Genomic DNA, 13,595 nt, shown 5'->3' on the forward strand with positions numbered 1-13,595 from the left:
GACACCCTACTTGTAACAACATAAAATAATATTTTAACCACATCTCAAAGAAAATGATTGTGAGACAGTAGTCCCTGGGAAACAATTTGGAATATCAAGGTTTCTGGATCAGTTTGTAGATCCTTATAAGAGAGCTTAGTGATAAACGCAGGGGTAAAGTGGTTAATATAATGAGCAAACATAAAAGACAACTTATGATAATATGAATGACATATTTTACGTCTTTGAAGTAACATAAGCCATGAAACATCCTTGTAAAGAGTTAAAACTATGCAATTAAAAATAGAAGTCTCTCAGTAAATTGCAACCCAAGAAGCTGAGCTGTAGTAGCCTGAAAATCAGGCTGCCCTGCATTTCATTTTCACAGCACTATTGTTACTGTTATATTGCTTTAAAAAAAAAAAATCACCAGTCCAGGGTGTACCCCGCCTCTTGCCCATAGTCGGTGGGATAGGCTCCAGCTCCCCGCGACCCTGACGGATTAAGCGGTATAGAAAATGGATGGATGGATGGATGGACATCAATTCAGAGGTCTGGCACTACAGTGGTACTGTCTCAAAGTCCTCACACAGATCACCTTATCCTTCAAACCTTTTTACAAGACAGTGTTCAACGATGTTTACATTCACAAATGTAATATTTTCTTTCCACTACTAGTTATCACATGAACGCTGTTAAATGAGTTACTCTCACTCTCACATAAAGCTCTGAATGCCTAGTTAGAGGACTATGACCTTACCTGTTAATGTTTCTCCCTGGCAGACAAAATGCTTGTTCTGACTGACAATAATTAATCTTTTGAAATTCATAAAAGCAGTGTTAATTTGTTAAAACAAAAACAACCAATAAAAATTGGAATAATTTTTATTATTTTTAATGATTTCAGCTTGTTATCTACCATTTGTGGCTCATCACTAGTTGGACTGTTGATTATAGTAGTTTAAAATGTTCACATTTTGAAGCTGATGGTGAATGCGTCAGAAAAGTGTTTTTTGCCGGGAGACACAAGTTTCATTTATCATTCTCTTGGTTCCACTCAGCGATGGACATTTGGCAACAAAAAAACAACAAGCAGCAAATACTGAAGTCACAGACGGGTGTGTTTCTGTTTTACTACCCGTGATGAAAATCAAGCAAAATGATGCTGAAGATCATGAAGATGTTAAATTTAATGGTATTGGCTTTTGAGATCAGAGTAAATCGTTTTCTGTATCGGCATCCTGTTTCTGTACTTTCTGTACAGTACAGAGTAGAGAGTGAGTGAACTGTGAACATATTTTTTAAATTTTTGCTTTGCATTTAACTTGATGTGCAACTGAATTTGTGGCCAGGTTTGTTCAATCAATTTTCAAATCAAATTTATTTCTCTGAGCAAATTAAATAACAAGTTAAAGATTTCAATGAAAATATATTTGCACAATGTCCATATGTATTTGATTTTTTTCTTCGCAAGCAGAAGGGAATAAAAGGTTCTGTATTAAAAATGTGCCCTGATGTGGATGTCATTCCTTAAAGGACCAGTTTGTAGAATTTAGTGGCATCTAGTGGTGAGGCTACAGATCACCTCACTTGAATTAGCAACTTGAGCTTGCTTTAGATGTGCAAGTCAAGATTTGTGTGTATTACAAACTGCAAACGTGCAGATATGTGCACTTATGTTGCAGTAAATAGCTCCCTAATGGCTATAAGGCCTAAGATTAAAAAAAATGAGTGGACCTTGTTGTGAGATGGTTTTGTCGACTACTACTTTTTTGGTTAAATGCATTGCAGGATTGTAAACACATATATTTAAAAGAAGGGGAAATCACTTTTTAATCATCTCACCAGGAAGTGTGGTGAAGTTAACAGACAGTGTATTAAATGGCGAATGGATGAATGGATGATTTTCTGTGTAAAGTAATACATAATCAAAATATTGCCATACATGTCACAACCAGCTAAATGAACAAAAAGGAAACAATCTGCTTACATTTTTTATGCATCCACCAAAGGCCAAAAAGGAGTGATGCTCTGTCACATAATCTATTTAAACAAAGAAATTAATATACAACAAATGTTACTCAACAGAAATGGGTATAAATAAACTAAAAAAACAGCAGATAATATAGAGTAACTTACTGGTGTGGCAGCATGGCTGGGGACAAACGGGGATCTGTGGAGAACACACAGCCTCTTATAACCTGCTTAGCTTCTCCCCTGCACAGGTGAGCATTTCCACCCACTCCCTGCCTGTCTAAACTCTCTGGATGTGAGATTCTTTAACAACTACCTTTTAGGACAACAGATCTGGTCTGCTGTCCTCAAACGCAAAAAATAAGATTAAAGTGCTGCTGTTTTTTTGTTGTTCCTTTGCTGAAAGCCCAACCACATGCAAATACATGAAAACAAACAAAAAGGCTTCCATTTCCCCTGGGATAATGGTGAAACAAATCAAGTTGCAAAGAAAGCACATTTCACTCATGGAAGCTGATTAATCTCTCGAGTTTCATTAACATGCACCTTTTGCTCCCTGAGGCATAAAACATAGTCTTGCTTTGTGGCTTTCTCAGGGCCTAACAGGGGTTGTCTTACCAGAACGGAGCACATAGACAGCCCTGCTGTCACTTTTTTGTCATGATGACACAAGTTGGATAACCCTATTTGAATGGCCGTGGGAAGGAGTGTCTTAAATGACTGCGCCTGTGAAGAACGCACAGAACAAAATGCAAGTAGGCTGATTGAACTGGTGTTCAACATGTTGGCAGCATTTTGGAGGACAAAGACTGGATTTTATTCTTCTGATATAAATCAAAAATGAAGATGAGGTACGCTTTAAGACTTTATATCAACTGTTAAAACTGCTTCAGAGACAAGGTTGTTAAATCAATGGCTGCAATAAACGGCCCACAAAAGCAAGATGAAGACCAGGAGCTTGTGGGGATGGGACTTCGTGTCTCTGTGTCCCCTGCACAAACTGCCTTTTACATCATCCTTGTGGTGCTGGGCATCCTGGGTAATGCCACTGTGGTTGGGGTGATTGGTAAGAATGTGATTATGGACCGTGGTGGAGGACGCAACTCGGATATCATTATCATCAACATGGCATTGTCTAACCTGCTGGTGTCTGTGATGAGGAACACACTGCTTGTTATTTCAGACATGGGACTTGAGGTATGTAGCTTTTAAGTTAAATCACGAGTTATCCTTTGGTTAGTTTAGAGGCTTTGTCTTTGTACCACCTACCATACTGGTGGTCTATGTCAAAGCGTAGATTTTTGTTTGGGAAATTTGTGTTTGCCATAGAAAACATATAGTAGCCGAAAAGACAGACATAAAACAAATTAAATGTCAGTCAGGCTGACATCTAATTTGAGTTTTTTTGTATCTCCAGGAGATAAGTGTGAGTACAGAATATTAGTTTATTTATTTCTACACCTGTTTCTTTTACAGCTCTACTCATCCAAAGACTGGTGTCAGTTTTTGATGGGTGTCTGGGTGTGGCTGCGGTCAGTCAATGTGTGGTCAACGCTCTTCCTCAGTGCGTTCCACCTCCAGACTTTGAGGCGCGTGGCTCCCACTCTCGGGAACTTTCACGGGTCCCGGGGTGTTCCTAAGACCCTCCTGCTGAGTCTTGGCCTGATCTGGCTTCTCAACCTTGTTTACGCCATTCCTGCCCACATATTTTCCACTAGTGGGGATGTGAACACCACAGAGGTAATTTCAGTGGTTTTACATGTTTCAGCCCATTTACTACAAATAATGTATACTTTACATTACAGGCACTGAAAAGATCCCTAATGTGTTTTAGAATTTTTTAAGTATTTTCTTTCCTATTCCAGGCCTCCATTAGTTTCTGTTCATTTCTGCAATCTATGAAAATCTTTGGCTTCTTTAACCTGCTTGAACTGTGTATCAGTGAACATCGGCTCTGCATTTATTGTTTGTAAATGAGTTGATTCAGTTCAGACATTAAGAATAATTTTCATTATTGCTGATTACATGATAATGTAAAACTGACAAACATATGCAGGTTTACATTTGAGGGGATGAATGAAAGTGTACAGCATGCTTTAAGTACACCCTGTATTTAAGGAGATAAAACTTTAAAGGACTGGTATGGTCTTTCGATGTTTAGAGAAATTGTATAATACACTTCATCTAAAGTATATTTCACTTCAAGTAGGTTAGTAGTAAAGTGTAAGTGAGTGTCAAATGTAGAACTACTTATTTTAAAGAAAACCTATGTTTCACCTAATTTCTGACCAGTGGTACTAAGTGTACGTTCCCCTCTCTTTCCTCTTTTGTTCTGCCTCCACTCCTCTTTCTTCCTCATCACAGACTCTGATGCTGGTGAGCAGCACAACACGCCCCCTGCTGGGCTGTGTTTGGAACTTTCCCTCCAGCTACAGCGGCCTGGCCTATGCCACCACATCTATGGTGATCCATGAGACGATTCCCATAATCTTGATGGCTTTTACCAACCTGGGCTCCCTTTACACACTCTACACCCATGGCAGGACGCGCAGTTCGGTGCAAGACGCGCCTGTCATAAAACGGGTACCAGCTGAGAGACGAGCAGCCAAGGTGAGGAGGAGGAGAGTGTCTAGAGCTTTAAGCCAAGTAGATGAGTAGTAAATTAGTAAATTAAAATGTTTGATATTCAGCAGACCTCTGATTTTATTAATAGAACAGGCAAACATAGCCAGTTTCTAAGTTGTTTTAGCAACATTTTTATTACACCAGATTTCATCAGATGTCAATGTGTGGGTTTCACTGCCTCCAGTTCTTTGTCTTGTGTGATTTTCAGGTGATTCTTGCTCTCATAATGCTCTTCATTGCATCCTGGGGAACCAGCATTATCTCCGTCAACTATTTCAACTATAACCGTGGCTCCTCGGCTGAGTTTCTTCTGGTCATTGCTCGGTTTGCCAACATTATCTTCATTGCCATGTCACCTGCTGTTCTGGCAGTCGGCCACAGGCGGCTGCGTTCTTTCATCAAGTCCATGATCTCTCACTGACAGAGCTGCTGGTGGACAGTTCACTCTGCTGAAGCACTGGAGGTGCAGCTCAAGCAACACTGCTAATCATGAACTATTATTAGCGTCATCCTCTCTCAAAAAAATAGTTAACGGAGGTTCACTGGCATAGGATGAAAACATGTTTCTCTCTGTAAACCTCCACGTATGTGTTTGTGACTGGAGATGGACACAGTGGAAAGATAAAGTGTTGAAACACCATTAAGATAACAAGGATATGTGCAACATGACCCAATGAGTTCAATCCTTTATGTACACAGGGATGATAGTTGGTGTGATGTTTTTATTTTACAGTCCAAACAAATGGTCTAAATAAAAATGAAAATCTACCAAAATCAATTCATGTACATTATTGAATCACTTTTTTTATTCATCTGCCAGCCAATATCTGGGGCTAAATTTTTGCTGTATATGTTAATTTTATTTATCATGTTGGCTTTCGACTAAACATTTCATAATCTGACACCCTATTTGTAACAACATAAAATAATATTTTAACCACATCTCAAAGAAAATGATTGTGAGACAGTAGTCCCTGGGACACAATTTGGAATATCAAGGCTTCTGCATCAGTTTGTAGATCCTTATAAGAGAGCTTAGTGATAAACGCAGGGGTAGAGTGGTTAATATAATGAGCAAACATAAAGGACAACTTAAAAACTACTGCCTACTGTAAAAACAAACTTTCTAGGATCACTTACTGAGTATCCTCTTCCAGGTTTTCTATCATTTGTACTAAATTTTTGGGGATCAGTTTTACTTTCTCAAGCTAGAGACTGGAGACTAGTTGGACTGGGTTTGAGTCATTGGAAAGGTGCTTTAGAGGCTTGTGAAGCCTGTTGAGACACTGTACGTGATACTGGCTTATAAAAATAAACCTGAACTCACAGCACAAACAACCTGTACAAAAAAACCCCTCAAAGTAGTATTGGAATACATCTCAGCTCAAAAGAAATGACAAAGACATAATAACATGTTTTATCTCAAGTTGACCTCCATTTGACCTCCACTGCTTTTATCGACATATCTCAAAATAAGATAATATAATATTTGACAACAGTATAGTCCTGGCAGTAAGGGAGTGGATTCAAATGGATGATGCATCAGTGCTTATCTGGGTGTAAATTTTTTCACTTTTCAAAGAGTATTACGCATTCACACTTTGCATCATTTGCTTGCTTTAACTTTCTCTTCTTTAGTGACTTTCCTCTCTTTTTGAACAACGAAAATGGTTTGATTTCCTTTTTTTCCTTTAGTCTTTGGGGATTTACTCTCCTGCTCAGTGTCCTCACTGTGACATTTAAGAGCTTTGGTCCACCCCAACATCATGCTCATGATTCTCCTCCTCAGCCTGCCATGTCCCAGGGCCACCACCATCGGGCTGAATCCTACAAACAGCGAGGCAGAAAAATGGGCCACGGTCAGCAGCCCTTCAGCATGGTGTCCGCCATCGTGGTTGTAGTATGTCACTGCAGCTACCTGTAGGGCCCAGCAGGCCACAAAGAGCGACACCAGCGACATGATGACATGAGCTGCCTTGCGTTCAGTGGATACATGTTTCTCCAGCTCTCCGTGAGCTGCTCCTGACTCTCCTCCTGAGGTGATGGCTCTGATGTGCTTGGCCAGAGCGTGAAGTGTGGCCAGATTAGTGCAAACCATCAACACCAGTGGCAACACCTCATTAAGTGCCAGAGAAGTGGAGGCGAAAGCTGAGCCCTGCTCGTTGGAGGGGAACTCCCAGATGCAGCCCAGCAAAGGCCTGGTGGTGCAGCTGATCACCATCAGCTCCACAGTGGCATTGCCGTGAACATGGGTGCTGTATACCAGAGCCGGAATAGAGAAGGCCAGGTTAGCCCCCCACACCAGCCCCAGAACAATCCATACCCGCCGCCTCTCCCTCTGCTGTGCAAGAGGTCCAAAGCTCACGTGCTGTCGCCTCAGGGTAGTGCAGTGGAAGGCACTAAGTGCTAGAGTCACCCAACAGCCCACAGCTCGCCACCACACCCAAAGCAACATGAAGATTCGGCACCAGCCTGGCGACAGAGACACATTCAAGCCCAGGTCTGACACAAAGATGGGCACTGTGCGGAAAAGTGAGGTCAACAGGTTAGCCAGCGACAGGTGCACCAAAATAGTGTCAGAAGGAGGGAGTCTATGCGCCGGGGTCTCACTGGCTGACTGAAACACCTGAGAGCAAAAGCAAGACAGACTGAGAACAATCCTACCAAAAGCATTAAGCTCACAAATACCAATACAGTGTTCTATATTATCTCACCACATGGATGACCAAGATGTTTCCCAGGATGCCAGAAAAGACCAAAAGCCCAAACAAAATAGCGTCTACAGTGAGGACTTTTGACATGGCATCATCCTCTGCATGGCGACATAGTTTGCTTTGTCTTTGTGTGGAGCATGTCTGTTAGAGTAGAGAGAATCATCAAGGCTTCATTTGTACCACTACTACCGCTGATATTCCTCATGGTATTTTATATACACACACACGGGCGAACTAATAGGTTCATCACACAGAACATTTCTTCTTTGCTGACCAGGTTTAAGGTCGATTTAATTCAACATGCTGATGCTTTTTACTGTATAAGCAAAGGAAGGAATTTTCCACATTTGCTTTCCGCGTCACCGACCGACTGTTAATGTAGTGCTGCCTCTTGACCTGAACAACTGCATCAACAGGCATGAGTTGCTGTTATTTGCTCTGTTCATATTAAATTATTCATACCGATAACAACATCTGCTACAGAAACGCATGTTGTGTTGGACCAGTGATCCACCCTGGGTGTTTCCCTTGTTGGCTCATTTATTTTTCAGTTTATCTTGTTAATGTCCCATGACTAGTTTGGCTAAATAACATTATGTAGTACCAGACAATCATATATTCCAAAAACTACTGATCACACAGATTTAACCAATTATACAACGTGACCATTCAGGAACAAGCGGTGCTGAGCCTGCACCACTGATGCAGCATTTTTTTTCTATTAGTAAGCTATTCATACTCTCCCTTGGTATTAATTGTTTGCTGGGTTGCCATGTTTCTCTCTCAGGGACGAGGCAATCACTGTTTGGAATAATCTCACCTAAGCACTGCTTAATGAAATGTATTGTGGAGAACGATGCATCTTGATCATGTAGCAATGTCATATTCCTTTCTGTTGTGCTTGGGATAATTTATCATCATTAGATTTTCCTTTGTTGAACATCTATTCTCTGACAGTCTCAAACAAAATGTGAACATAAGCTTCACAAGGGTATAACTGCAGGAGTTGATTTAACTGCATTGTGTTTCATGTTGTGCTTTAATTGGCTGCCCACTCCGTTCAACATAAACAACAGATTTACTTAAGGAAATTTAAACATTTAAACCAGGAAGAAAAATCAGAGGCAACAACTTTCTGTTTTTCAGTAGCGGTTAATTCCTCCATTGTGGCAGATAACTGCAGAATAAAGGGTTTGAAATTTATTCCATTTTTGTCTTATCAAATTCTCCCATGGTATGTGCAGAAACACGCAAATTCAATAATTCATATATCAGATATGCAAACCTTATTTGTAAATGCAGGTTTTACATATGACAATATATATGGCATATATATGTGACAACACTCTGTATGTTATCTCCTCCTGTGAGGCATTCACTGAAAGGCATAGAGCTAAAAGTGAGAGCAGCGGGGCATCAAATGCAGCCACCAAAGTTTCTGAATTTGAACTGTATTTAAAAGCACTAAGACAAATCTAGATTACAGAAGTCATAATAAAAATGTAGAGTCGTCCTTTAAGCATGCTTTGAAACAGGATATCCAACACATAAATGTATAGGTATGACAATATCTCTTTCTTTGTATTATTCATATGGACAAGTTTTATTTATTGAAATGTAATACGGAGACAGTCTCGCCCGTAGTCAGCTGCGATAGGCTCCAGCTCCCCCGCGACCCTAACGGATCAAGCGGTATAGAAAATGGATGGATGGATACTGAGACAGTTGCATTGTTGAATGTGGAATCATTTAGCAGCACGGGTGGGATGCAGGTCAGTTTAAACCCTCCATCCATCGGTGTTGTCAAGACTCGTATTGTTGTCTCTGTTACTGACAGACACCCGAAGCACTGTGTGGGATGATGACTCACAAACCGACTGTTTATAACTGCAAATATTTTGTGCACGCACCCACGCGCCCAAGCAGTCCACGGCGCGCGCTCCTCCACGTGCACTCTCACACAGCGGGCATCAAAGCCTTTACGTCAAGCCAGGCAGGAAGAAGAAAAGCAAATCTGATGGCACGATAGCTGGGTCCTCTCGTCCAGCCGAAACAAGTAAGTGGTCTTCATAAATGCCCGTGTGTCGAGAGCTACACCGAGATGACTTTAATCACCATTAATGCTTTATTAACTTCATCGTGCAAGCTTATCCTGTGCAAGGTCATACTCGGATCTCTTTCTGAGTAGATGGACGCATGATTGAATGTTATTTCTGTCGCAGATGCTTCGCCGCTTGCTCTCGCCCATGGACGCGATATTCAGTTTCACACGGATTTCGTCGTGTGCACCGAAGCTGAGCTGATCCTATGGCAGACATCAGCCCGCCTTGTACACTGTGAGAGAAAATAATTTGACGAGAGGGACTGAGATGAAAAGCCAACAACGACCATCACTGCTCGCCTTATCGGCACTCCTGCTCTGCACATTACACCAGACAGCTGGGTCAGGCAGATCTCATCGCGCCAGCTCAGCATCATCAACACGATCATCAACAGCATCCCCATCGGAGGTGAGAGGCAGAAATAATGTGGGGACGCCCCAAAACTGGCTGAAACAGACTAATATCAGCTCCAACTATGGCTCCAGTGACTCCAATTACAGCCACGAAAGTAGGCCATCACCAAAGCTGGAAGAGGTAACAGGCCATATGAATAGCTCCTCTTTCAACACCAGCAGAGGCAATATTACTACTGTGATATCTGAAAGGTCTGGCAGGGCACCAAGCTGGGGCCCAGAGGAAGGGGTGTCACCGCTGTGTGCCTACCGAGTGATTGAGGGTGGCATTGGGGGCCAGCTGTGTTTTCGAGACACACTGTTTGGGTACAAGTGTCGTAAGGGAGACTGCAGGACAGTGGTGTCTTTGGGGAATCTGGTGGCAAATATTCTAATCAATGGCAGCGTACTGTTACAGTGGACCCATGAGGGAGAATCCACGATTGATGGCCGAGGTATAAAGACAGAAGAGACTGCAGGTGGTCAAAAGAGCAGTGGGGATCCTGGGATGAATTTAACCAGAGAGGAAACTATACGATCAAACACTGTTTTCAGTGGCCGACGCCATAGACGTAGAGGCTACGAGTTGAGCTGCTGGTGGAACGGAAGCTATACTCAGTTTGAGTGTGCTGGGGTCCATCTTGGATCTGGCTGCAGGGACTTTCTACTGACCGAGCTGCATGAGAACATCCCCTACAGACTTTGCCTGCGTTCCCTGGCCCGCTCCGATCCAGCCCAGAAAGCAGACTGGCGGGATTGTGTAGAGTTTACCCTGTCGCCGTCTGGGATGCAGGATATTGTGATCGCCATGACAACAGTGGGGGGAGCTATTTGTGTGATGCTGGTCATCATCTGCTTGCTGGTGGCATATATCACAGAGAACATCATGAGCCCCACGACACAGCACACATACTCCTACCGCACTCATTCGCGTCACTGATGCACCTCTGAATAAATAAAAAGTCCTACATTTAACATCCGTGACCATATCAAATCTCACAATCATGGTCCCTCATCGTCCAAAACAATTATTTTTCAATCAGCAACATAATATGATATATACATCCTGTTATGACTGAATTGAAGCACAATCTACTGTGGCTCTGCAAATAACATGCCTTGTCAACCTCTGCGAGGATGCACTGAACCAAAAGTACTGATGACCTACATTCAGTAAATCCAGTAGTTTACTGTGCTATGTTTTTGTTCAAGGTTGTCTGCGATTGAGTTTGTCAGTCTGTGTGCTGGCAGCATTTAAACAGCAATACAATTAACAAAATGGCTTTTAGTACATCAGAAACAGCAGTTTTGCTAAGTGTGCAGCCTGTGAACATGTCCAGACTGGTTCTGTCCTTGCTGGGTCACAGAAAAATAAAATTTTATTGAATAACATTTTTCCACTTGAATAAATCATCCCATCCATCTTGTTTTGCTTTTAGATCCTGCACACAGTATGTATTTGTACCATTTTGTGAAGGGCAATACAATCTGGTGTACAATCTCCAAATACTGTGCCAAAGTTAGAATGGGTTAGAATGCCTTTATGTCCTGCTGTTAGTGAATAAAGAACCATGAGGTCATTTCTAACACATTGCAAAGGTCATTATTTTTCTCTTGGTGTGTGTGTGAGTGCGTGCCCACTGCGCAAAGACACGTCCAAACAACGTCTTTTTTGCACGTCCAATTTTGGTCCCCTGAAGGTGCAGACTGTGACGCCAGAAGATGTCTTTTTTCCGATGTCTACCGAACGTCCAGTATTGACGTCCACAGGACCTCTGAATAAGGGCTAATTGTAGTCCAAATGTGGTTGTTGTGGACATCTTTTCTACATCAAATTTTAAACTCATTTCAGACATCGTTTTTATACTGCTTCTAGACTCTGTGCACGACTGTAGTCCCATTTCAGGAGGTGGCACACTGTTCCAATTAATTTTCCTATAGCTTCATTTGATTGTCTGAGCAGCAGGTGACAACTGGAAACGCATACAAAGGTGTGATGCATTTCCATTTTAAACCCGCTGCTGAGGCAACAAAGCTACAGGAAAATTAACTGGTACAGGAAACGGGTCCTCCACCTTTTGGAAACACATGGGGCTACAGTTATACACAGAGGTTTACAATAAATCACAATTCAATCCCCACTTATTTATTTCCATTTTTATTTTTGTCAATCACTGGCACAAACATGTCACTAATAAAGCTTTTGACTTCTGTTGAATTTCCTGCCAACTACCAGTAAAAACAAGGAACATGAATTTCATGGCTTGCAAGTGGACATTACTTCAGTGTTCATCAGTTGAAGCCAACATGCTTTACTTTTGTCTGCCAAAACTAAATGAAAGTGATAGCCAATAACTACCAGTAGTAGAAAAATACAAATAAATAAATATAAAAATAATAAAATAAATTACACACCCCACCTTGTTTGGGTATGTATCACAACAAATAAACATACACATACAACAGAAATTTAAAACAATAAAAATTAAAGTGCTAAACAATGTGTTTTGAGGTAAAATCCAACCCGAATTATTCTGAATACAGAAGACGATGCACAAAAGCTGTGACAACATTCTCCACAACGGATAATCAGTCCTGAGTGACTGCTGTGTATCCTCCACCTCCACTTCTTTGCGGTCCTTTGCTTCATCCTCTGTCCTGTGTCATCAAATTTCATAAATCCAACTACACGACCAGAAAAAGAAAAATTATTAGAAATATGTAAAGGAAATCTGCAGTCATACTGTACTGCTCTCACCACGCGTACCCTTAAGCAAAAGGTGACTACATAAATACACAAACTCCACTAAACAATGCTAACAACACAATAAACATACCACTTTGAAAACTACACGCACACAATACTTACAGACTGTACGTTCCCTGGCTGAAACATGAGCAACCACATTCAACTTTACATCTCTGTGTTACTGACCGAACCTAATGACTGAAGAAACAGTACGGGTACACCAAGTCCCCATATTTGTAAGCAAAAATATGTTGCCTGTGCATCCACTACCAATACTGGATTAATACATATACATCACCACCTGCCTATATCTTCGTGGCTCGCTAGCATGTAAAAAGCATATTCCCTGCCACGAGGGAGCCGCGAGATATAAAGTTCGCAGCTTGTTCTTTTCGCTAGCTTAGCGAATTTAGCTTAGGCTAGCTACCAGCCTAGCGCTGGTTAGTGAGCAGTGACTTAGCGACTTAACAATGCTTGTTCACGTTAATGCTTCAGCTAACGTGAATATTTTTAGGCACTGTCGTTTTCAAAAGTAATTTCAATTCCATTTAAACTATGGCCAATGTTTAGCTAACGTTAGCTGATACGATGACATGCAATGCCAATTATAGCCACAGCAGGTTTAGGTAGCTTAAAACAACAAAGCTAGAACAGCTAACACTATAAATACATAAATGAACATAAAATGAACAAACATGACCAACTTACTTTCAGCGTAGTGGAAAACGGTGGTTTTGGTGTACGCTGAACAGAACCGAACGGCCACTTGCTTCCACAGAGATGAAATCAGAGACGGTTAATGAAATTCGAAGAATCGCGCCAAAAGCTTGGCGTGTTTCCTCGGCCAATCAGGGTACCGTTTACTGGTTGGCTTATGACGACGTGCTGCCTCAGCCAATCAGAGTGGCGTTGACTGGTTGAAATCATAAAAGTTATAAAATCAAGGCTCCTATGTACCATGAAATTATTTTCTGAAGCCTAATTTCCAACAAGTTGCATTTCCAAATAAATATATGAATAAAAACATAAACAAATAATAATAAATGATAAAATAAATAAT

General features: G+C 41.4%; 3 protein-coding genes across 3 annotated transcripts; 2 read left to right on the plus strand and 1 right to left on the minus strand.

Moving 5' to 3' along the window:
* The first annotated feature begins 2,865 nt into the window (after nt 1-2,865).
* Nucleotides 2,866-4,999, plus strand: LOC121179022 (olfactory receptor class A-like protein 4). Its single transcript, XM_041033592.1, has 4 exons — nt 2,866-3,150; nt 3,430-3,693; nt 4,318-4,563; nt 4,787-4,999. Exons 1-4 carry the CDS (start codon nt 2,866-2,868, stop codon nt 4,997-4,999), a joined length of 1,008 nt encoding a protein of 335 aa, XP_040889526.1.
* A 1,185-nt stretch (nt 5,000-6,184) lies between these two features.
* On the minus strand, nt 6,185-7,379 carry LOC121178967 (olfactory receptor class A-like protein 4). Its single transcript, XM_041033490.1, has 2 exons — nt 7,293-7,379; nt 6,185-7,204 (listed from the first exon to the last, which is right to left on the minus strand). The coding sequence occupies exons 1-2, from the start codon at nt 7,377-7,379 to the stop codon at nt 6,185-6,187; spliced, it is 1,107 nt and encodes a 368-aa protein (XP_040889424.1).
* A 1,841-nt stretch (nt 7,380-9,220) lies between these two features.
* fndc10 (fibronectin type III domain containing 10) lies at nt 9,221-11,310 on the plus strand. The gene is made up of 2 exons (XM_041033585.1): nt 9,221-9,348; nt 9,515-11,310. The coding sequence occupies exon 2, from the start codon at nt 9,662-9,664 to the stop codon at nt 10,724-10,726; it is 1,065 nt and encodes a 354-aa protein (XP_040889519.1). The 5' UTR covers nt 9,221-9,348; nt 9,515-9,661; the 3' UTR covers nt 10,727-11,310.
* Nucleotides 11,311-13,595: the final 2,285 nt, after the last annotated feature.

This window comes from Toxotes jaculatrix, chromosome 3 (assembly GCF_017976425.1).
Source record: "Toxotes jaculatrix isolate fToxJac2 chromosome 3, fToxJac2.pri, whole genome shotgun sequence".
Classification (NCBI taxonomy): Eukaryota; Metazoa; Chordata; class Actinopteri; family Toxotidae; genus Toxotes; species Toxotes jaculatrix.

Coding starts and splice junctions, on each gene's coding strand:
- LOC121178967 (XM_041033490.1), bottom strand. CDS start 7,379: ATGTCAAAAGTCCTCACTGTAGACGCTATTTTGTTTGGGCTTTTGGTC. Junction 7,205..7,292: donor ACATCTTGGTCATCCATGTG/GTGAGATAATAT, acceptor TTTTGCTCTCAG/GTGTTTCAGTCAGCCAGTGA.
- LOC121179022 (XM_041033592.1), top strand. CDS start 2,866: ATGGCTGCAATAAACGGCCCACAAAAGCAAGATGAAGACCAGGAGCTT. Junction 3,151..3,429: donor TTTCAGACATGGGACTTGAG/GTATGTAGCTTT, acceptor TTTCTTTTACAG/CTCTACTCATCCAAAGACTG. Junction 3,694..4,317: donor GGGATGTGAACACCACAGAG/GTAATTTCAGTG, acceptor TCCTCATCACAG/ACTCTGATGCTGGTGAGCAG.
- fndc10 (XM_041033585.1), top strand. CDS start 9,662: ATGAAAAGCCAACAACGACCATCACTGCTCGCCTTATCGGCACTCCTG.